The following is a 27876-nucleotide window of genomic DNA, read 5'->3' as shown; positions in this document are numbered from 1 at the left end:
AAAGAGTGAAATAAATCTCTAAATGAAAGCTATATTTCGAAAAGAAAGATGCCCAAGATAAATTTTTCTACGCCGATCCATGCATTTGTTTAGTTTCCATAAAAGGTTATCTTATAGAAGATTTGGGTCTGAAAACGATCTACCAAAAAAATACTTCATCTTGCAAAACCTGTAACACGAGAAAGGATAGAAATATCACGAACATTCGAATACGTTAACGATCTCTCGTGAGGACGTTCGGTACATTTATTCGTTCGTAAAATTCGTGGAATATTAGTAGTAGTTTGAAAAATCTATTGCCGCGCAACAATCATATATAGACATAACAAACGACAATTTGAAACATTCTCCGTCGTAAAATTGCAAGTCTCGTGCATTCCAGCGGCCTACGTATACACAGTAATTAATGAAAATTGATGACAGCTGGGATCTTATTACGCCCAAGACAGGGCGAAAATAATGAACAGAAGTAGGATTATCATTTAATAAGCATTTATTTCAATTTGTGAAACTAGAGATTTCACAATAAACAAGGAACAAAACGGTAGTATCTATACTAAATTCTCTTTCTTCGTTCATTTATTCGTACATCCCTTCTTTCCCTATTTACACATAAATCCACTGATTTTCGTATCAACTCATACATCCATTTACTTTTTCGTCTACCAAAAAATTCACCCCCAATTCGTGTTTATCCTTTCTCATACCACTAACCAAACAACGTCACCAATCTGCGTAACTTTATCGATACAGAACATTGTGTCGGAACAATTTGTATCTGATTGTAAATTACGACATTCCGTTCAATTACGATTTACAATTTTTTGCGTCTATTTTTTCATTCGTTCGCCAACGCATCCGTTCATTTTTCTATCCGTTCGTCGATCCCATCGTCGAAAAAAGAATAGAAGGAAAGAAAGGTAAAAGATCGATTCGAACGCAAAACAATCGTGTTGCTAATTTAGCGTTCGATGCTTATACTCCTATTTAAAGGGTCATTCACTTCATCACGATGATGAAATCTCATTAGCCCGATTTTTAGCCAAGCCGTATTGCTGACACGTTCGATCCAAACCATCGTTGGTTCGTCGGATCGAGCATCGAGTTATTTCACGTGCATCGGTTGCATCGAGTGCACGGATCGTTGACAAGAAGCAAGTTTTCCGGAAACGTTTTCGAGGTTGTTTCGGCGAGAATACCTACTGCGATCCATCGAACAGAAACGGCGAAGAGAAGCGCTCTAAGACCTTGCGAATGTGAGTATCGTCTATTTCGTATACTTTCAAAGAACCACCGTACCGGAAACCGGAATCGCGAACGATGCAAAATGTTGCGCGTTTCACGATGGAAACTTGATACTCGATATTTCAGATCGATGGAAAAGATCGATAGTGCTTCGTAACGTGAACGTTGAATTATGAAATATCATCGAGAGATACGATTCTACTGAAATAAAATGTTTCTATAATTTTATGAAAGAATTTGTATCTTTTTTTTAACGCGATAATCATCTTTAATTGAATATATCTAATCGTTAGATCCAGATCGACGATCGATATTAATGTTTCAAACGTACTTTCCATTGCGTACTGCTTGATAAACGTGGTACGGAATCGCCGATTTGTAAATAAGAAAATTACCAAAATTATATAACATCGGTGTTATTTGTCGGCATCGATCGCGCGCGAGTTACATAGAAAATTCTTCGACGTGACCTTTTGCTCTCTTTTCACTCAGGTTTGTACGAGTCTCGTCACCATGAATACAGAGTACAAGATCTCTCTTACGAAGCTGGAAAATGTACCAATAACGGACAACCAGTGTTGCATTAACTTAACAACTTCGAAAAGCGGTACGCCGATACCTTGATATTTTCCAATCGTCTTGTTTGTCTATTTATTTTCAATCTGATACATAGACACGCGTATACGAGACGCTTATCCGATACAGATCTCGATTGTCACATCGCTACATCTCGTATGTTACGTTTCAATTTCAGCAAGTGCGACGGAACATAGTGGAAGTTCGAGCAAATATACGCATTTGAAATTTATGAGACGCCATAGACTAGTGTATCTGGTGCAAAGTCTAATCCTCATACTGATCCTGTCTTTTGCTGGATTCCTGATATATTTGGCTGTTGTTTCAGGTGTGTAAATCTTTGTTCTATTCGTTCACGGCTGGAATTCCAGGTAACCGGAATTAGGGACGCTTTTAATATCGCAACTACGGACGAATCGTAATAAATTTGTCGTTGATAGTTTATAGACTTACTACGCGTTTTTAGGAATTCTTTTTAACGATCTGGTTCACGTAAGAGCATGATGGAGTAAGGAATGCGATTTAAAGAAAAACTTTGATATCAGAGCGAATCATTTATCGCGATATTAATTCGTTACGAAGCGCAAGATTCGTAATTTACAATGAACCACTTTAGTCGAGAGCACTATGAATTTTTATTACGAATAGCTTCGCCATGCTTTTCAAAAGGTCGAAATGTTCATTTGACTTGATTAAAACTCTCGAAATGTTTCTCATTTGTCCGATTAACGATATTAAAAGTCATTCTCGAATAATAAACCGTTGAGAAATATCAGCATCGATTTTTCAGGAAAAAATCCTGAGTCATCGATAACCTATAATAATCGAACCTATAGTATTACGAGGTTTCGTATTTAGAAACGTGAATATCGATTTTGCGGAAGAGAAATCCTTGCGTCGGTAATAATCGGATGCAAACTTCACGCGTTCGCACTTTCATTCTGGTTAGCTTTCTAATATTCTACCATTCGAGAACCTATAAAAATATTCACTTAAATCCAACGAAAAATCGTGAATCTCTCTCTTTCTCTCGCTGCACCCTATGTTGACGCAATTCACTGAAATTACCAATTACGAGCCAATAATAGACCACTAAAATCACCAATTTGAACAAACAAATTTTCCGTATTACGCCTACGATAAATAAATAAATACGACGATATCTTAATTCGCGACAGGCTACATCTACACGGCGCACAAAATACAGAAAACTAACGAACAAGTAAATCTCATAAGAAACAACTGCCCTGCGCAACAGAAAACGATAAATGCAGCCCTACAAAGTCTGCATCGATACTTGTACAAGGATCAGCTTGATCAACAAAATCAGTTGCACTCGATAGCACTGATGCGCGAATCTCGTCGGAAACGCGAAAATGCCAATGCGAGTGCCTGTAAGCAGAATATGAAACACTGCAAGGAAGTGATCGATTCGATGTGGAGCATCGTGAGCATCGTGAACAGCAGTGTGCCGCATTTGCAGGCATTTTTCAAGAACTTTTCTACGGAGACGAGTCCTATCAAATCGAAATTCGTCGAGCTGGTCGAATGTCTGCAGTGCAAGAACGACACGACTACGTTAATCGAAGATTCTGATCCGAATACTCGTACGAGCGACGCAGGAACGATGCAGGAACACGCTGATCATAGTCAGATTAAGAACAACGTTGATATCGTAACTAATTTGTTAAACGACGAGAAGCACGACGACGATAAACAGAATTTGAATAGCGATTTCGTGGATGCTGGTACATTGAAAACGACCAAGGTCGAAGAAAACGTACAGAAATCGACTACGGCAAGTTTTAAGGATAGTTTCGGAGGTAATGGAAAGGGGGATTTGAATAGAACGACGAAAGAATTGGAAACGGCTGAGAGAATGTGAGTATCGTTCGACTATTTATGCAAATTCGTGTCTTTGCGAATATCGGTACAAATATTTTTACGAATTTTTCGCTTAAGGAAATGAAATTTAGGTTGAAAATTGTTTTACCTATTGCACGTTGTACAGAGGGCTATACCTTGAATATTTTACGTATTAATTAAATTTCCTCTATTTCCATAATAAACGAATAAATTTATCTCTCCGTATATTCGTAGAAATATTTCTTTTCAAATGTTGATAATTTCGCTGATATTTTTAGTAAATGGTAATTTTAACATTAGCTCATCCACGACTAGAACGACGGAATATAAAGCGACGAGCGCGTCCACGGAAGTGGATACGATTAATGCAACGACCAACATGTCGACTACGCCGAAGGCGGAAGAAACAACGGTCAGAATCACCGACCAAACGATCGGAAACGATGATACTAAGCGGACCACGGACGTGGCCAAACTAGGCGATGGCGACGTGAGGAAAATTGCGATCAACCCGCTGCATCCTTCGGTGCATCCTCCGAACCAAGGTCACGAGCAGAAGGTAGCGGAAGGGGAAGGTGAAAACGGTAGATGCATAATTTATCACTTCATTCTATGTTCGAATGACGAAAATGTCCCGTCAAATTTGGTTATACCAAGTTGATGCGTATGAATAGCTTTTTTTCTTTTTTCTTTCTATTTCTTTTACCGGCCCAAACACTAACGACGAACGAATTTATTAGAAAACCTAGCGATAACGTAAGAATCTTCGAATCAAAAGTGTCTGATGAAAGTTTTCAATTTCAGCAGGCAAAAATTTCAGCAAACCGGTCTTCCGCGATAACTATGGAAGAATCGTCGTCAAAGGAATCAAGGAAATACCTTCGGGAATGATCCCTACGGCGGAAACGATAAAATCGAGTCAACAGCTGGTACTGACACCAACGATCTCCTGGGTGTCTCATCGAGTCTGTTTCTACAGTCCAAGCGCGAATAACAATCCAACGAAACAATCGGGTCCAGGTGAAACCGTGTATCCAGCATCTTCTCCGGGAGTTTCGTACGCGTATTCGGTGCAACCCGAACGACAAGGTTTCCAGAATCTCGATCAAACGCAAGGTTACGTGCAAGTGCAAACTCCTGCACAAGGATTACCACCGCAACCCGGCCCTGGTAATTTTGGATCATCCAGCGGTCAAAGAGTCGGTCCATCGGGCCCTGCGATTCTGAATTTTCCACCTATCCCTGGACATCAAACGTCTGTCAGCGCCCCCGCCAATTCTAACAGCAAAACACCTTATTACTGCACGTATATTCCTGCACCAACGTTCCAGTTTCCGGCTATTCCTGGAGTCTCCGAATATCAGAGATCTTCCGTCGCGTATGACAAGGAAGAGGAGGAGGGTAATTTTGTTAACGAGAAGAAGGACAACAAGGAATTTCTACATAGTAAGGGCGTGTTTCAAAGATGTAGCAGAACTCTATTTGTTAGAATTAGAATTCAATTCAAGTAATTTGAGAATGAAAGGGTTATGTGCTTGCTAGAAGATGGAATGGAAAGATGGAACGACGAACAGATAAGGTTAAATACGATAAATACGATTCTTGAATATGATACAATCGATAAATGGAGGCGGTAAATAATGAAATTCCAATAAATAGAGTTCTACCGCGTGGCTTTAATGATTTCTTGTTTGATTATTGTTTTTGATATTTTATGTGGTAGGATATCCTGACGAGTGTCCTTCCAATACGATTCGATGTAGTGATGGCAGGCGATGTGTATTGAGATCGCAGTGGTGCGACAGTGTGGTGGATTGTTACGACGCTAGCGACGAGAGGACGTGTTCTTGCAGAGATCGAATATCGCTCGAGCGACTTTGCGATGGGTATTTCGATTGTCCGCATGGGGAAGACGAGTTGGGATGTTTCGGTGAGAATAAATTTTTGTTTTTTAATACGAGAAGTTGAAAATTTGTTAGCCTGGAAATTCCGAGGTTCTGGAAATTAAACGTCCGTAACTCCGTAAGCTTAGAACTGAAAACTTTTCGCTCTCTGGAACTGTAGAACTTAGGTACTTGAGAATTTTCGAACTTCGAAGGTCAAGAATCTGGTACTCTAGATTTTTTATTTGAAACTTTACAACTTAAGAATGCGGATCTTTAGAATTTAAGAGCTCCGAAATTCAGGAACTGCGAGATATTAATTTTTAACTTTAAAACTCCCGAAACTCGAGTGCTCTGGTGCTCTGGAATTCCACTACTCTGGTTCTACTTCTATTTCGGCGCTCTAAAATCTTAGGATTCTAGAATTCGAAGACTATTTATCATTTTGTCATCGTTCCACAATTTGAAGATCCTCGTATTAATTTGACGCTAATGTTGATATGCTATACCTCTTATGCGCGTGCAACAGAACTCTGTTTCATCGATGGAGTAACATATACATCGAAGTTCTTGTCGATTATCCGGTATAAAATATAAGATATCTCTCGTTGTAGCGTGTGATCGATATAAGCACTGACGAGAAGTGTCAGTATGTAAATATCAAACGCGAGATATTGAAATTTCACATAAAATCAGTTTACATCTTAGTCTCGATACGAACGTGAATATTTTGCACGAGATGGCACCAGATACTGCGATTTTATTTTCCAATTGGAACTATTTTATCCGTGGAAGGAAGATCCTGTTTTACTAACTCGTAACGTAAAATTCTTATGTTCTGCTATCTTAAGTACGCTGTTACGCTTTTCAGGTTGTCCAAAAAATTCATTTAGCTGCAACGATTGGCAAAACTCATATACCTCTGATACTTGTGTACCGCTTTCCCAACGATGCGACGGAAGACGGCAATGCGCTAGCGGGAAAGACGAAACGGACTGCAATATTCTCACTCCCTCGTACATCGAAGGAAAAAATGTAAATCACGAATGCAATTTCTCCTATCATTCACGAATATTATCAATCGCGCGTTATCTTATGTATTAGATATCGTGTTTTGTACGTACATACACTGGGTACGCTTTATAATACGTTGTTAAACATACACACATATTCTTTAGTTATTCACGATCGGCTACACCGAAGGATATCTCCATAAGAACTACAAGGGCCAATGGTACCCCGTGTGCCCACCGATCGACGCATGGGCCAAGGATGCCTGCATCTCTGAAATTGGCACGCAAATCAAGTAGGATAAAACTTAAGAATTCGAAAATTTATAATATTCTAGAGGTCTAACACCTTGGAACAGTAAAATTCTAGAACCACTCTGTACTCTAAAACTGTGAAACTCGAGAACTCTGGGCCTTCGGATCTCTAGAACTTTAGAAATCCAAAACTAAACGATTCAGAAACTTTAGAACTCTAAAGATCTAAAAGTAAATATTCGAGAGCTGTAAAACTGGAAAGCCAAAACTAAAGGTTGGAGAAGTTTAGAACTCTGAAATTCCAAAACTCCAGAACTCTGATCGTAGAACTGTAGAACTTTAGAACGTCGGAACTTCGTAGAACTCTGGAACTCTAGAACTCGTAGGGTTCTGGAGTCGAGTAGAATTCCGTTTATCTGGACGTTTTAATTAGTACGAACTCCGGCTATTTGAACTATTCATCCCTGAACGAATCTGGGCTTAACTGCAATTCGTTTTAATTTTCACACGACATTTTTAGATGGTTACTCGTCTTAAGAGATATTGCGTTACTAATAATCTTGATTTTTTTTTTCAAATTTTATTACAGGAAAGCTCCCGAAATAAAAGTGCATTCCGTGCCAGGCAACGCGTATCACGGCCCCTATCTAACACGAGTGAACAACCAAACGAAATTAATTCCCTCGTGCATGAACACAGCGATTTTCGTACGTTGTCCGCGATTCTCGTGCGGAACTACCGTGTTTTCCCACGAGGATTCTCTACGACCGCACATACTGGAAAAAGAGGACCAAGCTCCTTTACAGATGTACGATGCAATTATGTTTCCATCTGACGATGATACTTATATCGAATACGAGGATATAAGACATAATGAAAATAAGAAAATTGTGTTGCCATCGGACGATGACAATATAGATCCAGGAGATAACGAAAGTAAGAAGATAGACAGAAAGCAGGACGATATAGTTGGTTCGCAATTGCGCGTCGTAGGTGGTCGTGCGAGTCATCCGAAAGCCTGGCCGTTTCTGGTGGCCATTTACAAGGATGGCGTTTTTTATTGTGGCGGTACTATTCTGAACGAACTTTGGGTGCTTACAGCTGCTCACTGTCTCGAAGGGTACAGGCATTAAAAATAGATTTTCGACGAATGCTTGACAATTTTTGGACGATTATCATTGACAGTAGACGAAAAAAATGATTAAAAGTATGGCAGCATATGATAATAAATTCACGCCACTCAAGTAGCAATTGTAATTTGTGTACATGTATCTGCATATTGTTTCTATATATTTTAATGTAGAGATGCAGAAACATGTCATTTTATAAGAATAAGTTCGTAGTCATCTGGAATATGTCTGTGAGAAACAGCTTTTTGTCACGATATTTGACTTTCTCGATGAATTTGTTTTTATTTTCGTCTACTTAAGATTAAATTATATAAAAACGTATTGCATTCTTTAGCAGCGTCGTTTGTATGTGTCGATGTATCATTTTATTCGTAAATTCGGTACCTTCCATTTGCGAATCATTCCAAAAATTGACGTGGCGTACGATCAAACGATAGAAATATTTCGAAAAACGTTGAGGAAGCTATTCATTCACGATGTGACTATTAAATTTGTAAACAGCTACGTAGGCCAATATTTCGAGGTCCAAGCGGGAATACTTCGTCAAAATTCTTTCTCGCCGATGTCACAATCCAGAAAAGCACGGTACACGGTGATGTATTCGCAATACAACGCTAGACATCTGCAGAACGACATTGGTATGATTATGTTGGACGATCCTCTGCGTTTCAATCGATGGGTGCGACCAGTTTGTCTTCCTGGCCCGAATCTCCTAGGACCCATGTGGAGAAACAAACCAGAACCTAATACAACTTGTATAGCGATTGGTTGGGGTACTACTGCAGAATATGGATTAAATCGTAAGACATTTCCTTTCGGTCTAAATTTCATAAATTTCCTCTAAATTGCACAAATGTGTACGATTCACTGATGAACAAACTATACTAAATTTAACGAACTTCGTCCAATGATAAGCTGTATCAAAGTTAATGACAAGCTTTAAAAAAAAAAAAAATGTAATGAATTTGATTTAGCGACTATATCAATTTTAATAAATTCGCTTTGGTAACAAGACAAATCTAACGAAGTTGATATAATTCTTGGATTTTCCAGCCGATCATCTGAGGGAAGTAGAAGTTCCGATATTAGCAAGTTGTAAGTACGAAGAAGACCAGAACGACGCTTCCATTTGTGCTGGATATCTTCGCGGAGGTCGTGATGCTTGTCAAGGAGACAGTGGTGGTCCTTTATTATGCAGGTATATGATTATCCAATTAATGAAAAAATCACCTTTTCTATTGGCAAGGATAACTAAGATATTAAGAAACCAACGATAAACAAAATGATTATTTCTCTGAAGATAATGTAGCTTTTAATTGACAGATCCACCGATCGATGTTTCCAAAAATACAATTTTTTTTTTATTTATTCGTCCTACTGATCTTTCCTTTGTGGATTGCTTATGTATACACCTTCGCTGTGTATACATTTCTAACGTTGTTGAATCACCATTTTTCTCGTAAAAGGGTTTCTAATTATTGCTTTGGAATTCATGGCGTCGATTGCTGCGCTCCATCGTTGAAGTATTCAACCATATAATGTTAGGAAATTATTATTCGAGAGAGTCTAGCTAGTGTAATTCAGAGTTTAGTCTATAATTTGGTTAATTCGTGTCATTCATTCGTAGAAATCCGTACTCGACATCGCAGTGGTACGTGGCAGGCGTAGTTAGTCACGGGCAAGGCTGCGCTCGACCGAATGAACCGGGAACCTATGCGAGAGTCAGCTATTTCCTAAGTTGGATTAAAGAAATTTCCAGTGAGTCGTATCTCTGGCATTTTTATTTTCTTGTTCGAATTCACGCAAAACGAGTAGCAAAGAACAAATAAAGCCGATAGAACAAGTAGAACCAGTGGAACAAGAGTAGAACAAATATAAAATTAAGAAATATTACATTTTCGTGTGCTGCTATATTTATGCTTAATATTTAGATGGTCGAGGTGTGCCCCCTCTAAGGCGCACTCCTTTGGAAAGATGTCCAGGATTCAGTTGCGACGGAGGCCTAGGCAAATGTTTACCGATCGAAGCGCGTTGCAATCGAATAGTCGATTGTTTGAACGGCGAAGACGAAGTCAATTGTAGCCATTCTTCTCTTTACATGCAGATGGAGAACACCACTCACGATTTCGAGCCTATACTATCAACGCCAAGTATAGATAATTTTATGATGTCTAGCGAGATCGTCACCACTGGTAGGTTTTCCACAATTTCTTATAGTAATTTGTTTCGTCATGATAATTTTAACTCTAATAAATCGGGATTATATTCAAGGTTTAATTTTGATAACGCATTTCCACTTCTATTAAAAACGTAATAACAAGTTTTTCATTCTAACAGCATTCGTATGTAAATTATGTTTAGAGTTCACAATATCTTACGATACAATAAACAATGCGACCGAGGAATCCGTGTTTACGCAGCAGGAAAACGATCACTCGGAATCCGAGGGTGACGATATCTCGACTTCGACAACTTCTACTATTGTTTACACTGAACCTGTTTTGCCATTAACATCGAAAACATTTCCTACGGTATTCACTTGTACAAGGTACTTTTGTTTTAATTAAAATATTCAACACGAAACGCGTTAGTCGACGAATATATTTATTTCAGCAATTTCGACATATTATCGTATTTGTACAATTCACAGATTGCTTCAAACTATTCCAATTGAGAAAAGATGTGACAGAGTGGTGGATTGCGAAGACAGTAGCGACGAAATGAATTGCACTTGTAAGAACTATTTGCAGAATCTAAAAAGAAGTGCTATATGCGACGGTTACGTAGATTGTGATGATTTAACGGACGAACAGGACTGCGGTAACTAATTATTCAACTGTCCTGTACCTTTTTAATTATACCGTTAAAAAGGAAAGAATTATACAGTATAGAATAATTGTACAATTAAGTATAACTAATGCTTTATTTATTCTATAGAAATTTGTGCCGAGAATGAATTTTTGTGCAAGACGAGTAAAACCTGCGTCTCGATGGCGAAAAGGTGCGATGGAAACTTCGATTGCATGTTTAAGGAGGATGAGCTCGACTGCTGTGAGTCATTTTTAATTTACCAAATTTTTAAGATAAAACTTCTTTGTGTATTCGATATACACTTTATACGTATACACTGTTTTATACATTTTTATACAAAAATATATTACTACAGTTTAAAGTTTTATTTATCTTCTTTCTTACAGTCACGTTGACCGATGGTCAACGTATATATCTCGATGGTGATAGAAGACCATTTTTAAACGTACAAGGAATTCTGACTAGATACATCGAGGGAAAATGGCAACCAAGTTGCCATCGTCCCAGAATGCACAAAAACCAATCTACTGCCTCGATCATTGGACAAAATATGTGCGAATACTTTGGTCTTGCGTAAGTATATTTTCAACTCTACGAATTTTTAATCAGTTTATATTCCACGCTTGAATTTGATTTGTCGATTATCCTCGAAACCTGCACACGGTATCTACGTAACGTAGTACCAGAATAGCGTGGAAAGGAGCGTTTAGATAATCGATATTATCGTCAGTACTACTGTCAATATTACTGTCAATAGCCAGGATCCTCGTCGATATAATGACAATATATATATTGTCAATACAATGTCGAGAACCCTTAATATCTGCAATAGTATCTACAATAATATTGATCGTCTAAACGGTCCCGAAGGTTCCTATGAATCAAACGGTTTCCATAAGGTTTCAAATACACAACTTCAAATTCCATCGCTTGTGCTGTTCGCTGATTCAACATCCTTAAAGACACAGCTAAAGTTCGATGCTTGATATTCCATAACAAATCCAATAATCTTTCATTCTTCAAGAATGAAAATTCTTCCGATACGAAGAAAGAGGAGGAAGAAATAGGAGTAAAGATTCCGAGACTTATTTAGTTATTTATTTTTCGTTGAAAGAAACGTTCGGTCGTCCAAGTCCATCGTCGTGAAAAATTCGCAACTGGAAAGGATAGAGTGGCGCAAAGGGGACTCCACGTACCAAGAGAACTCATCAGCGGCCTCTCTGAACGAAAAGGACGAAACATGTTTGGGACTTTACATTCACTGTGCAGCGATACCAAGCGGCAGTATGTACGCTCACTTGGCGATCGACGATAGAACCGGAAACCGCGACTACCTGTGGCCCTGGTTGGCTGCCATCTTTGTCGACGGACGCTACCGTTGCATGGCGCTGCTCTTGGACTCGAACTGGTTACTGTCCGCCGCGAAATGTCTCGAGAACGTCAGGTAATCGAAGCTATTTCGACTATTCAAACGTTTAAAAACTCTACAAATTCGAAGTTTCAAAGAATTTCGAGCGGATCCTATTTGGTTCGAAGAATCGCAGGTTTCAAAAAATTTTACGTGAATTTCGTACAATTGTGAATTTTATGGATTTGAATCGATTAGTATTCGCTGAAAAACATTTAATCGTCTAATCCTTTTTGCATCGAGGAATTTCATGTGAAGTTTGCATAATTCCAGCGCAAAATTTTACTCGTTACTTTGCTACGCGACGAAAGGTTTGGAAAGATTGAAAAATTTGAAGCCTGAAAGTACTTTACGTGGAATCTATCTGGTTTGAGTTTTCATCTTTGAATCATAATATAGAATCACAGAAATTTTTCTTTCCAAGGGTTTTTGACAAATGTCAAAATGTTTGTCTCCGAGATATTAAAAAATATGCTTTGTTCGTTTGATATTACTTTAAATTTGCGACTGTAACGTTAACATACTGGTTTTTAACGAACGACATTTGCAAATTATTTCCAGGTTGAATACAAGTTATGTAGCAGCCGTACTCGGTTATGGTCGATTATTCCGTCAGATAAACGGTCCTCATCAACAGGTATCGACCATCGATGAGGTGCATTATGTGAATAACTCGGTGTCGATTTTATTGCACTTGAAAGATCGAGCCCACTTCGGTCGTCACGTGCAACCATTGTTCGTCAACAAAACGTAATTACAACAAACTAAATTTGCCAAAATTCGTCGAATCGTTTATAAATATTTATCGAATATCTACAGGATTTATCTACCAGGAGCGATGGACACTTGCATAGCTGTTGGAACGAACGAAGCTTACGAGATAAAGTCTGTTTTCTTGAAAATTATTTTTGAGAATTGCCCAAGTTGTCAACGATGCTTCGTGAATATCTCTAATTCCGAATGTTCGGTAAATCCTATTTTGTTAAAAAATTTTATCAATTTATTCACTAACAAACAAATATGAACGATTTTTGAAAATAAATCCTTGTCGATTTTATAACGTTTTATTCGTATTAAAAAACGATTGTACCAGTATCATTCGTCGTTCTTCAGGAAAGTGAGACATCGAGGTGGAGTGGCATAATATTCTGTCGTGGCAGAAAGGGATGGTATCCTGCCTCCGTTTTCCAAGATAACAGAGGAATTTGTAATTTCAAAAATGCGCAAAATATGACGAGTATCGAACACGTAAATCCCTATCTGATGGAAGTAATCGGTAAATGTGTATTCTACTTTAATACTACTAACGCTACCAATCTAAAATTCTACTCTATAAACCTATAAAACTATACAAATTATCCATACTGAATTCGTATTAAAATTACATTGCGTCCTACTAAATTTTATATTAAATATATTAAATTATATGTAAATTTAATTAGATAATCCAAGACAGTCGGTGGAACCAATTTGTACGGGTTTTCGATGCAACATTGGACAGTGTATTCCGCAAAACCGGGTTTGCGATGGTATTCCGGATTGTCGTGGAGAAGAAGACGAGGACGCGAGATATTGCAAAGAATTTCAAGAAAATTGTGAAAATAGCGTGGACAGCTGCAGTAAGTGCTACGATAATTTGAATATTTCTAGGAATTTTTAATTTTTGAGTCTCTTAACTGTACAATAATTAGACTATTATATACATCGATTGTTCGATACTTGGATTCATTTATATTCATTGAATCTATATGTTTGCGTAGAATAAACATGTTTGCTTCTAAATTTGCATTAAGACTGTTAAATAAATTTGTAATGCTAGAAATTTTACTTGGATTTCAAAAACTAGAGAAAATATCCAACTAAAATTCAAATATTAACAAAAAAAACAATGCATGAAAAAATAATTTCTTCGTATTACATAAAGAATGATTAAAAGACGTATATATTTTAAATGTTAAGACTGCATGAAGACACAGCTTCGCTGTAGAAATGGCAAATGCGTCGACAAAAGTGCGTTTTGCGATGGAAAAATCGATTGCTACGATGGATCCGATGAACCTACGATATGTACCTGCGCGGAATATCTGAAATTAACATCGCCAGAGCGATTGTGTGACGGCGTACGACACTGTCTGGATAAAACTGACGAATCACCGGAAATGTGTTCTTGCAAAGATTTCAGCTTCAAATGCAAAACGTAAGAATTTCTTCGCAACTCGACATTTTTATAAAATTTCAATTATTAAGCGACAACTAACGAAGCAGAGCTGTAACAATAACGTCGGTATGTTTGTTCATATTTTATAAGCGTAGCCCTATAATATAACCAAGAAATCCATACACGAAAACTATTATATTTTCTGAATCTCAGTTACGAGATAACAATAAACGCTGTAATAAACACTTAGAAATAAACGCAATTATAGAGAGTTGATAATGGTTTTCTCTGTCGATAGAACAAGCGAAAACGACACCTGCATAGCGCAAGATTTTATTTGCGATGGGGTGAAAGATTGTCCTAACGGCGACGACGAAGCAACGTGTAGAATGTTGAAGCTACATTCAAACAACAGGTATTTATAATTCTTATTTAATATCTTTAATTGTCTAGTCTTTAAAAATTCACCCATTTCACAGATGTATTTTTAAATTTGATTGATTTTTCCTTCAAAAATGTCTTTCTCTTTAATTCTCGTATATTCGTTCAATTCGTCTTCGCATTCGATTTACGAATTATGCGATTATTTCATAAACGAAGGATCCGACATTAAATCCTACACTTGTAGTAAATTTTCAATTTTCCATTTTAACGATAGCTCTGGAGAAGTGATTCGTCGAAGTTACGGCGTGTGGTACACGGAATGTTTCCCAAGTCCTACCATGGACGAAGAAGACTTGACGAGTTTGTGCAAATCGATGGGATATTCTTCAGGAATCGTCAACAACGATACCGTGGTCACAGACGAGATTATGGTTCCCAAAAGAGACGAGTTTTACGCAGTGAAGATGAACGAGATGTCGTGGATGTTTTTAAGAAACGATAAGCCACTGATAACTTTGGAAAAATCCAACGAAACCTGTTACCGTACGTTTGTCACCTGTTCCTAAAGTTTGCCAAACTTTAACGTACTACCTGATTCTTTTTATAAATCAAACGTTATCTTCACATATCAAAATAATTTAGGTAATGTTGTAAAACTTTGTATTTATTTCGTAATTTATTTAAAAGTGTCATTGTATTTATTGTAAAATAGAAATGAAAAGATAATGTTATAAAATTTTGCTATTTTAAATAAAAGTAAATGTAAATGAGTCTTTTAAATATTACGTTATAATTAGAGCACTAAAGTGTATAAAAGCGAAGACGTTGAATAATGGATAGCGTAGATAAGATAGAACTCTGTATCATTTATTTGTGAGAATTAAAAAATTTATTTGTGGATAAAACTTGAAAAGATAATTGAAAAGAAAATTGGGGACGAAGGTTCGTTAGATTTCCCTGTTTCTGAGTTTATGTTAATTTCTTGCATTTTAAGTTATCGATCGTCCAATTTATAGTAACGTTCGATACGAGTAACACGCGATTCTTTATCGTTCGACTTTAAAATACAAATTTTTTATGACAGCGTATCTCTTTGACTATGAAAATTCACCAACCAATTTTCTATCGTAAAAAAATCCTTACCAGCATCCTACGTGTCCCATGATCCATCGATTCCTCGTCCAACGATCGTAGAGAACTCGAAGCCTGGTCGCAATTACGCAAGCGTCTTCTGTCGAGATGAAAGAAGAAAGGCAGAATTAAAAAAAAGAAAGAAGGCAGCGCTGCGTGAAGACAAAAGTATCGAATAAGGTTGGCTGTAGCAAGGAGGGGATGGGACGTGCGAAGGGGAGTATGGAATGCCACAAATGGGGTCGCAGCCGTTGAAGGCAAACGACTGCGCCCTGGCGAAGTGCCTTCGACGACGGAAAACGCTTGTCCATTCACATTCTACGGCTGACTAATTCGTACGGTTGTCAGGAACGTGATCCATACCGTGATTCCTGCGATCTGACGTTACATCGTCAGTATGACACCGTAACCATAGCTGTTTAACTCTTTTACAACTACTGACCCATGTACGTAAAAGGTGAAGAAGTCAGAACACATAAAGAGGGTAACAATTAACTGTCTTTCATGATGTGGATAAATATAATTGTAACTATATATACACAACGTTATTGACCTAGAATATTGCTATAATTACGTACACATATTGTACTACCACACGTAAGTGTCGCGTGAATCACGTTACGAGTATCAAATACGCTTTAGTCGATTTACAACAACGGTACACGGATGTCAGTAAGATGTATGAAGTAATAAGAAAGTAACGGTTAAAAGCGATACCTGTCGTCATTCGATAGAATCTCCAAGTAGTAACTTTTTATTATTTGTCGAAATATCGAACGACGGTATATTAAAGCTTGAAACTCGATTCATCGTATCCGTAGATTTTAAACATAGTTGCACGAATTGGGCAAATAACTACAACGTTAAGAAATAATAGCAACTCGTAACGATAGCCAAATAGATAAAAATAATATCAACGACGAGAAAACTGGAAGATACTAGTGCGAGAGAAAAGTAGAAATTAAAAGTATAAAAGGTCGTCGGAAAAACGATCTGAGAGAAGACGCCTTAAAGTACAAGGAACTGAAACAACGAGAACAAGGAAGTAGAAGAAAAACACGATAATCGGTTGGATGCTTAAAAACCACCCTCCATCCGCGTTCTCTTCTCCACCACGCGCACCTAACCGTGCATCTCATATACCCGTATGAAAATCAGGCATCGCATGCTTGAAAATAAACGTAGAAATGTATCAAAAGGAAGCTGTTCGTTCCGACATCGTTTAAAATCGTAGGTACGTACGTTTCAACCGATGCGTTTCAGCCATCGTTCGAGCTTGCAGCTCGACGAATAACAGAGAGTACAGTGATCTCGGAATTGCATTACATGCTTCCTGAGCGTCGATTGCGCGCAAGTAAGGCAAAAAGAAGGGGGAAAATAGAAGCGCGAACGAAAGGAGAACGAAGAGTAAAAAGGAGAAGAACGAGACGAAAAATGGTCGAACAATATGAAGTCTATGGTCGTGTTTCTGAATCCGCTACGAAGCGCTCCTGATGTTCGTCTATGTGTACAGCGTAAATGATCGATGATTTACGTTGACTTATATTGGTATTCGGGCGCGATAATAAAGTACGAGATATTATTAGAAACGCCGCTATTTTCTAGCTACGAGGAAATTAATTTTTCATATTTCTTAGAGCCAATGTGGGTTACGTTTAACACCAAACTTGTCCACTTGCCAAATATTACAACAAATACCATATTTTCGATACTTTTTGTACTTTTACGCGTTATATGTATCTGTTTGCATTCCCGCGTCTTTAAAATTTTCGCAAACGCATAAATATTCGCAGTGTACCAACGAACATCGAACGAGCAAAAATTAGAAGATTTTTTTAATGCAGTCGCCAGAACGATTTTGTTGACCGACTAATAGTAAGTAGATCGTCGATTGTTCGTACTGTGAGTCAGCCATATTTGTGGTCAGGGAACGACGATCGCCGCTTAGCTTTTCTTCCGATGGCGTTCATACCGATTATGTAATCAACGCGGCGCGTACTATGAGTACGTGTAATTTAGTTCCAAGAAGTACCGTTGACTCTGCTCGCTTCACCGCCTAAGGTGCTTCGTTTCCTTCTGCAACCGTGTTTAACCGGCGCGCGTCTCTTCGCTTCGAGATCTGACAGAAAGAACGTTGGATAGCCAGGATGCAACAGGAACGCGTTCCAATGTCTTTTTTCCAAGAATTTCTAAGGGAGTCTATTAACTCGAAGATAAATAATCGATGATCGATCGAAACGCGTCTGGTTTTATCGCCGCGACAGTTGTTGCTTATTCCTCGTCGTCTGTCTATTTCTTTCCTAACGCTGGAATTGTCCACGATTAATGTACTTGCTCGTAAAACACGTATCGAAGAGGTGGAAATGGCATAGCCGTGTGAAAAGATTGGCAAAAAAATTCTGGTTACGAAGGATGAGCAGTTTCGAAGGATCTCGAAAGAAGGATCCCAGAGAAATTATAGTAATACCAGTGGCGCAAGTTGATACGCGGAATACGGTTAATTGTACCAGGGAACGAGGAAATTGTTGCATTTTAATAACCCTCGTTCGCACGAAGCACTGGATCCTCGTAGAAAATGAAATCGCGTGTGTTGGTCGCAAAAACCGCTTGCAAGGAATTAGCGAGGCAAGGAAGCTGTTGAGCAACGAGCCTGGCCGAAGGAAAGTTTCCTTTTCGAATAATTTAACTCGGACGTTAGTTGCTGGATCGTTGCTCGTTTACGAAGATTGGAAAAGCGGTCTTCCAGTCTGTGATCTTTACGAATCAAAGACGGAGTAGAAGTTAAGAAGATTCTAGAATAGACGTAAATTAGACTCGAGATGAATCTAGATCGCGCAAGTGATTTGGAAATTTGTTGAACTAATCTTAGTCGCATAATTGTGAATAGATTAATTTAGACTTTATGAATATTCTGATATTTGGCTTCGTTTTTCGTAAGAAATTGGCTTGAGCTTTTATTTGAAGTATAGGTGAAAAATAATAATTCGAAACGATGGATTATTTATTTCGACTACGTTGTTACTTTTATTTTAGAAATAATATAGAGAAGCTAACTTTATTGGCTTTATCACAGTATATATTAAAACTGAGAAGAATCGAGAATCGAATAAAACGGAATGTCGATTCTACGTCGTTACAGGATTGCAAATAATTTACAAATTTCCATAAATTTGTCCAAAGACACCTACAAGCTATAAATTATGCTTCGAGTAGGTTTCCTCGGATAAAGACGTTCGCATAATTCGGTATGTTTGCATTCGGCGAAGGTGATCAGCGTTACAAGATGCAACAACATCCACGGATGATTAATCGTACCCTACACGCGCATTTTTTATCAACAGGTACCTGCTTTCGCTTGGAATCCACGATTAAGCTTGCGTGTCTTTCGTTGTAATGGAAAACTGAAGAACGCACCGATGACTCTTGCAATTCACAGAGATCGATTTCTAAGTTGGGAAGTATGTAATGGCAAAGTAATTTCTTTGCCTTTTTATTCCTCTACTGTTACTTTCATAATGAGAAACTGAGAGACATGCCGATGGCTTTTGCAATCTTCAGGGATTCTTATGAAAACAGCAATAAGAATGAAGCGTAGATACCGTGGATATGGCGAAATAATTTCTCTGTGTCATAAGCTTCCCTAATGTCTCAGCGAAAATTGGATTCGTACGCCCAAACTATATGTATGTAAAATATCCAAAGTATGCTGCTACTTGCGACATTTAGCGGGTGAAATATAGATCTCTGCTTAATATTCTTCGATTCTGTTCGCAAAGATATTTTGCATAAAAGTTCTTGCACGATATACGTGCAAAAGTTCTTGCACGATATAAGGTGGACAAAATTGGGAAAATCATTCTGGACTTTAGCCGATGATATACAGCGATTACAAAAAGTACTTGCATTTTCCTATTAATGAAACGTATTAATTAAATTTCGTATAAATTATTAATAAAAACCTTATGAAAAGTTGCCTCGCTAGAAAATAACGCGTATGAATAATTTCTGCGATCAAATTTCAAATATATATTTATTTGTTTCGATTTGATACGTGCGCATAAACCGGATGGATAATCTTGCGACGACGAAGCGATGGAAAACGGTGTCTGCGATCGATGAAAAATGCCGTCCACGTGAAAAGCTGGCTTACCTATATTCATCGAGCACGTGAAATCGTCGAAGACGCGTGAAGGCAGCGATGCTCGGCTGCGAGCAGTCAGGCACCGATACCGTTACACTTGGCAGCTTCCTGCCGCTCGGAATACGGCCTCCATCGGCCCTGTTTGTCTCTCTTCTGCATACTTATGCTCTACCTTTTTGGTATCGTCATTGTCACCTACTATCGGTGCGCACGCGCGCCTTCGATCTTATACCGTAATACAAATGATCGCGAACCGACGCGACCACACGATCTCGAGCCTGCAATTCTTCACTTTCGTATGCATATAAATACATAACCTAGATACTTTTGAATTCTTCTTTTTCGCGGTGTTCTTTAAAAGCAACGTCGGTTCTCCTCTGTTTCGGATTTCAATCGAATGAAATTCAATTTTTGTATTGGCTTGGCATTGCGTACGAATCCAGATATTTCTCACTTCTTTCTCTTTTCCATGACATTTTTCCGAGTAATATCGGTCGCACAAGGTAATTAAATTTTTTTATGCGAATGAAACAAATGGATGGTTACTATCGTATTAACGTTACGAACGTTACAAGGAAATCTAAAAGCTATTAACATAACACGTTAGTATCAGTTTGCGGATTTCGTTGAGTTTGACGATGCCTGGCGGAGTTTAAAGAACTGTTATGTGGTTTATCTGTCGATAAAATTATAATTGATGTTTTCTTCTTAATAATTATAGCAATTAAGCGATACGTTCGTTGCACGTAGGTTTTACGATTCGAAGGAACTTTGATAAAGCAACTTTGATAATTGATAGTTTTATGAACTTTTAGCTTGAACGGCTTTTGTCTGCTATACTGTTATAATGATCTCTTAGATTTAGGTAGATAAGCAAGCGAAGGTGCAATTAGTACTCGCAGAAATTATATTTTTCAATGATCACGGAACGATTTGTTAACGAAGTCTACATAATTATATCTTAATTAATTATGTGACTGTGTAGGTTTTATCGCGAAAGTTTCTTGAACTTTGATAAATGAATTCTCCCGTTAATAAGGCAGGCAAATCATACAACTATGATGATATATGTATAAAACAGTAACGAATCTAACGGGTGTTGGGAAAGTAATAGTCGTAGTTGTTGTCATAGTACAACGGTTTAAACGAATATAATCATACACTATAGTCTGTAACAGCGCATATCGAGGAAAATTTCACGCGTTAAAAATAGCATTGTGGCTTTTGAAAAATTAAAGATGAGCTTCGTTCCTCGAAAGATATTCCAACAGAAAAAATTACCTTGATCGTTCAGTATAGTAAAACGTCTGCATGTTTCATTAGACTGATAATGAAAAACATATTCCACACATTGTTAAGTTGGTGTCGTAAATCCAAGAATCGCAGCAAAGTACATTTTATTAAACAATTACCCTTCTAAATTTATAAATGCATCCTTGAAACGTTATCTATGCGTATAATACTTCTTCGTATACAGACGACGTTTTAAAAAAACAAGGTCAGCGTGTAAAGAAGACTTCAGTCCCATTAGAAACAACAAAGGCGGCTCTCCAGTCGAATTAGGAGAAAATATGATAATCGTCTAGTAGTTTGCACAAAGCAAATCCTAGAAATCCGATAATTTTACACGCAATGTATGACCGCTTACCATGCACTGTTATTAAAAGCTGAAACTTCATTACGTACGCACGGCGGCTCACGCTGCACGCCTAAATCGGAATTTCCCTCCCGCCATAAGGTTACCACCATTCCGTTCCAATTGCGATCGATTCGTAACCGATCGAAGGCACACTTTTCGCGAAAAGTAAAAACCACGCATTCCAAGCTGGTCTACGCGAGTTAGCTTTCAAATTACAACGATTATCCGCGTCTTTTGAAAGCGGTCAACAGGCTGACGTCATTCTGTATGCTTCCTTCGTTCCTGCGTGGCGGATATGTGATTCGTTGATCGTTGGTTTTCTTCGTTTGGTAAGTCTGGTCTTAGTCCTGTGTCAGCGATTAATAGAAATTGCAAGGAAGCAAAAAATCCATCCAATACGATGCTGATAGAACGCTAATTCTCTGATAAAATTTCGATCGTTCTCAAACCCACCACAACCATCCTTCCACCAGACAACGTTCTCAGCCTTCCGAAAATTCTACTCGCACTCGACTTAGCTCGACTCGATCCCATTTTTCTAACGGAACTTCGATCGAAGGAAACATTTTCAAACGTACCCGTTTATCCCTTTTACCGATCCAAATCTTTCGTCTGCCCAAAAAATTGTACCCAAATTCGACCTAATCCAATCTAATCCCTCGATGATCTATGAAACTTGCAAAAAAACCCGGACAACCCGAAGCACGAAGCTATCCTGTTCTCTCGATAGAGTCAGTCACGAATTCGTGGCGACACGTCACCTCGTGGTCAAGCGGCACGATTAGGCAGTTTTGGCAGGACGTCGACCCGGTGCGAGAAACCGTTCGAAACGCGTTGTCCGGCTGGCGTGTACAGGTGTATTGCACGTATACGTGTCGCAGTGTAACGCGCGTTGGCTGATCGCATGCCACGAACTCGTATGAGAGAGCGAGGCCTCAACAGCTGTCTCTTCCCTCGTCTCGCCTTCAGTCCGTGTCCTACAAAACTCCTGGCAAATTAACGTCAGGGCATTTACGACGACCTCTTTATTCTCTCATACATGCTGGCGCATGTGCGCCTCGTTCCACCATGGAATGCCGAACTATAACAGAAATCAGCCGCGGAAGACTTCCTCTATTTCAGCGAAACCATGGAAATTAGTCAGCGAGATTCTTTTTAATCTCTGTTTGATCTGGTTTGAGCGAGTTTGATGGCGTTGACAGACGTTTGAGACGTTAAACTCTTGCGGAATTTGTTCGCCGATAGAGTCAGAAGCTACGTTATTCGTATTTTATTTGTTAATTAGGTGGTCCCTCCAACTTCTATAATTACGAAAGACAAATATCCGAAAGTAGCACGAATTTTCATTTCATTATCGCAATATCCATATAGCGGAGAATTTTAGAAACTCCGGTAGAGGATCCTTAAGTAAACAAGTAGAACCCAGGAGATAGAGTAACTTTAATAATCGACGCTTTTCAGTTTCTTCTTTTAATTTTAAGCGTACATACATTTTTGTAATTAGACCGCGAATCTTCGTGTATCCATGGAAAGTTTAAATATATAAGAAGTATACATATTACGTATGGAATGCATGTGAAAGTATTTAAAATATTCAAAGTAAATGACTCGTTACGATATTTATAAGAGACGAAACAAATCTCTATCCTGAGTACCATTCTCTAATTACGTTCGTCGTAATCATCTGAATTTGCATAAACACCCATAATCTAATTATAATGATATCTTGGACATATAGTTAGCTGGATAACCAGGCAAAGTTGCAATTAACATATATACAGAAGACGCATGTTCTAGCGTTCGCGGAACAATTTATTAAGGAAGGATAATTATTAGTAGCTTGATAAATTAAACATTTACCTTTATAAGTCATTTTCTTTATAAAAATCTCTCAAACCCTGATAAATTCTGATAAACGATCGTGCAGATTCTACTAATATGAGTTAATCGAGAGAGAATTTATTAAAGGAATGCATATGGGGATAAATTTCTTCTGCACTCGTTAATCTATACCATGAATTCGCTGATGTCTACTCTCGAAAGTCGTTTTTACTATAATTTTCCAGAGTTAGGTAGATTCGCGATTATTATGCGTAGAAAGAGTCGCGTTCTCCGGAGATTAGAAGAAGGCTCATCGGCGGAATTCTTTCAGCTAACGTTCTCCGCTGCTTCAGATCGTTTGCTGTGCGAGATCGCCGATGATTATACTTAAATGATTTCTTTTTGGGTACGATCTCTCTAATTTTGATCGATTAACCAGTTTTGCTGTACCGAACAGATGGAAAAGGTGCTAATTCCCGGTCATTAGGAGAAATTCCGACGAGATCCACAATGGGCTCGTTGATTCGCTCGAGTTCATTGATAATTACACTTTGGCGAGACTTATATTGTAGAAGAAAAATTAGTGGGGAGGGATGCGAGAAAATCTTACGCGGAATTAATAAACCGTTCGAAGGAAACTCGGAAAAGATTACAAATACATTTTTGATATTTCTCATTCTATTTCCTATCGCTTATTTCTATTCTCGATGTTCCTTGCTTCGTGTTCTTAATACTTTTCGTCTTAAACTTGCAACTTGCTATTTCTATATTAAACGTTTCCGCGTATAATATTTCCCTCCATAAGCAATATTTAATTACGCGGACGATTAATTTTCGCTCACACCCAGCCTAGCCACGCATTTACGTGCCAGTGACTCGGCACGATCTTCTATTTAAATTTAAAGAAGCCATCAAAAGGCAATTTCAAGGCGATTTCGTTGCTCGCAGATGGCACGCGGTCGTTCCGAAAAGTCAGAAGCCAGTCTAAGGAATTTAATAACGGTGGTGAACCCGGACAAATCGGTAAATGGAATCTCGTCTCGAGATCATCTCGATCGCGACTCAGCAACACGGAGCAAGTGGACCAAACAGACGTCATCGTGGCCACGAGGGCCGTCGTGGCATTTCCGCAAAACGGTGTTTTCTGCGAACTACATACTCGCGATATTTAAACAGAAACTTTAATATCGTCTGTATCGCGAGCTTTCGTAAGTCACGATATTTCCAACGTAATCTCAAGAACGTATCGGTCTCTCGACATCGCTACGCCAATGATTAATACGAACAATCTCCTCGAAAGATAATTTGTCGTAAAAAGAAATCGGAATTTTAAAGCAGGCGATTTAAATGCTAATTTGAAAACGAGTCTAAACATAATCGGCATTCTATGAAAAGGAAAATCGTGATATTCCTCCTGATTTATCAAGCGAAATATCTTAAGAACTTCTAAAATATTAAATCAGCGAATAAATCAGCGACTATAATATTCGTTTCACTGGCGGCTTTACCGGGAATATCTTAATTTTCTGGCGTATTGGCAATTTTCTATGTAACGTTTTTCTATCAATTTACTTTATCCAATTCTTCTTTCTTAACTTTCACTTAGATTCTATATTTTCGTGAGCTATATGATATTAATTCGAACAAAATGTGACCGAATCGTTATCGCATAAATATAATTTCTCGTTTGAATTTCGTTCGAACACGTTTTTAAAAATATTTGAAATCTTTTTCGCGTACTGACTCGCGAGAGCAAAGTGCAGGCCCGATTTCAATATTCTACGAGAGCGGAGCATCAACCAGAGTTCGATTTAGCCGCGTATAACGATCGAAGAAGCGCCTTGGACAGGTCAATGTCCCGAAAAATTACCGATTGCGACTAGTTAAGACTTCTGGCCGCGCCTAATACGTACATATATCGCCAGGCGCGGCGATGAATTATTAATGCTTCGTAATGAAAGACAATTACCAAGAAGAAAAGCTCGCGCTGCGAATAGACGAGACAGACGATGTTCGTCAAGGAGACGTAAAAACTTTTTCCTCGTCTGAAGGCGCGTTAAGTGATCTTACCACGCAGTCGTCTTTTGATCGACCATCCAGGCTAAAAAGGCTAGTCTTCGATCGTTGTCGGACACCGACCAAAGAAACGAACTATTATGACGTTTTTCTGCACTCGAGACGATTACAGACAGACTCGATATATTTCTACTACGAAACTACGACGTACGTCGAAATTGAAATTTTATAAGTGCGCAGCCTCTATCGATTTTCTTTTCCATAATTTTCTACCGTTTGTGTTTTAGTGAATAGAACGATGCCAAAATTCGAGTATAAATAAAACTTGAGATATTTTCAATCTCTGAATTATTATCCGTTGATTTTAATTATTTCATTTTATCTAAATCCATTTTCTAGCGGCTTTCCACTCTGTGGACGGAAAATCGAATTAGCGACGTTTATTCACACGAAATCGATTGAGAACGATAAACGGTGGGTAACGCCTTCGAAGAAGCGAATTATTGGATAATGTCTGTCGAAATTCGTAATTCATTGGAATTGCTTCGTGTCTCGTGGCGAAACAAGGCTCGATGATTTAGAAAGTGTAACGAGATTCGTCTGGACAGAAATCGCCGAGAAGGTAAACAGCTTTTTCCAATTACCATAAGCATTCTGCAGCTGCAATTTCTCGGGTAGTTTTTACTTTGAAAAATTCTATTCTGTCGGCTATCGAGCATTCTAATCGCGTTGAATGCCTATTTCGCGTTGTCATAAATAGAATCTCGAACAGTGTGACAGGGAAATTTGTTATTTTTTATATGTACCTGGTCGATACGATCTTTAGCGTTTAAGTTCTATTTTTCTAATGCGAAATTTGCATTTTTTCTTTCGCTTTTCAAAGCTGCTTCTGTACAGGATACGCAAATTCCACTTTCCACGTCTTCTATGGCTATTGAAAATATAATTGGGGAAAGTCAATGAATCAATAGAAAACGTAGCGCGAAGAAGAGAAGAATGCAATGCAATTAGACAATCAACTACTTATTACGATAATCTTGTAAAAAAAAAAGACGATTGGAAAATATAAATAACAAGTCGGAATAAAAATAAATCGAGGATGAATTCAAACAAAAACGAGCAAATCATCGGAATAAATAGAAAAGTAGATAAAGTACACGGAACAATTTTTCTACCATATCGTTTTTATCTCTTTTATCGTACCACGTTAAAACGCGATAAGGAAAATGCAAAGAAATATAAAAAATATTTTTTCATCAAAAATCTGGCAAACTTTCAAGGAAAAAAAGAAAACAAAAGAACAGGAAACGATCTTTCATCGAAGCGACTGAAACCGATCTAAACTTTGGATGAAAAAGAACTAAGTAAGCGAGTAAATAGAAGATATTCTTCGGTCAAAGCTACTGGCTTTGATCCAACTAATTTAAGCTCGAGGAAAAGAGATAAAAGAAACCACGAGTAAACAGAAAATATTTTTCCGTCAAAATAGATAAACTAACGCGATTAAACTGTTTCGCGTAGAATCACCTCATTGCCGATTATACCGCGACACTCGGTGCTTCGATAATCTCGAGGAACTGCCTATCTCCTCGTCCACTTGGTGCCGGATGTCTTCGAGATGACGCCCGAGTCTCGAAGAATGGCAGAACACATGAGTCACGGGTTTTTATTTAAATCTACCGCGAGATGACGCGATGAGCATTCGACTGGACGTTCTAGCCGACGATCAAGGTTCCGTTCACGAATCGTTACGATGAATTCTCCTTGAATATACGTAATCCTAGGTCGTGAATAGCCAGGAAATCGTTTAGAGTCGCTGTTCGAATAATTCGTAGCGAGTATATAGGAATGCGTCGGTTAGAGAAGAAAAGAACGATTTACAAGGCTCCTTATGTTTCTTTTGCTCGTTGACCAGTTCGGATTCGCAGCTGCGCTGTTCGTGTCGTTCGAAGAAAGTTGGGAAAGTGCGTAATCGACGCACGTTCGAGAGCCTTTGGTGGTCGAACGAGAGCATCGGTGCGAGACCTGCCAGGTTTTTAGCGTACACAGCGAGCACAGGCTTCTGGGGAAATGAAAATCTTGCCGTACTACCGTCGTGTATGTGTCTTTTCTCGGCTGCTATCGATCGTATCGTTAGCTTCTTAACGAAGTTTTTATCAACAAATTTTTAGTCCTCTTTTACTACGAACCCTGGAACAGTTCGTACTAGTTACATCTAAACTTTCGTTGATCCATGGTTGTGAAAAATCAGGATAAATCTATCTAGGAACTTGGATTTGAAGATCAGAGTCAAAGTACCTACACGCGTAACGTGGTACCTCTAATTACCCATACAAAGTTGTCACATTTTCTCTTCAAAATATACGAAATATTCAAATACTCGTGTATAAAGCATCTTATAA

The 27876-nt window shown here is 38.3% G+C and overlaps 1 protein-coding gene across 1 annotated transcript; it reads left to right on the top strand.

Annotated features, from left to right (window-relative positions):
* The first annotated feature begins 1067 nt into the window (after nucleotides 1-1067).
* ndl (serine protease nudel) lies at nucleotides 1068-15814 on the top strand. The gene is made up of 26 exons (XM_076623602.1): nucleotides 1068-1256; nucleotides 1738-1852; nucleotides 2000-2149; nucleotides 3000-3702; nucleotides 3988-4271; nucleotides 4492-5133; nucleotides 5411-5617; nucleotides 6442-6605; nucleotides 6749-6876; nucleotides 7425-7955; nucleotides 8467-8765; nucleotides 9019-9163; nucleotides 9593-9723; nucleotides 9897-10157; nucleotides 10327-10513; nucleotides 10616-10785; nucleotides 10903-11016; nucleotides 11163-11349; nucleotides 11891-12220; nucleotides 12746-12934; nucleotides 13004-13151; nucleotides 13298-13460; nucleotides 13627-13803; nucleotides 14144-14381; nucleotides 14641-14757; nucleotides 15001-15814. Exons 2-26 carry the CDS (start codon nucleotides 1759-1761, stop codon nucleotides 15290-15292), a joined length of 6051 nt encoding a protein of 2016 aa, XP_076479717.1. The 5' UTR covers nucleotides 1068-1256; nucleotides 1738-1758; the 3' UTR covers nucleotides 15293-15814.
* The last annotated feature ends 12062 nt before the right edge of the window (nucleotides 15815-27876 follow it).

Source organism: Bombus vancouverensis, chromosome 13 (assembly GCF_051014615.1).
Source record: "Bombus vancouverensis nearcticus chromosome 13, iyBomVanc1_principal, whole genome shotgun sequence".
NCBI lineage: Eukaryota > Metazoa > Arthropoda > Insecta > Hymenoptera > Apidae > Bombus > Bombus vancouverensis.
This window is presented reverse-complemented; position numbering and strand designations above follow the sequence as displayed.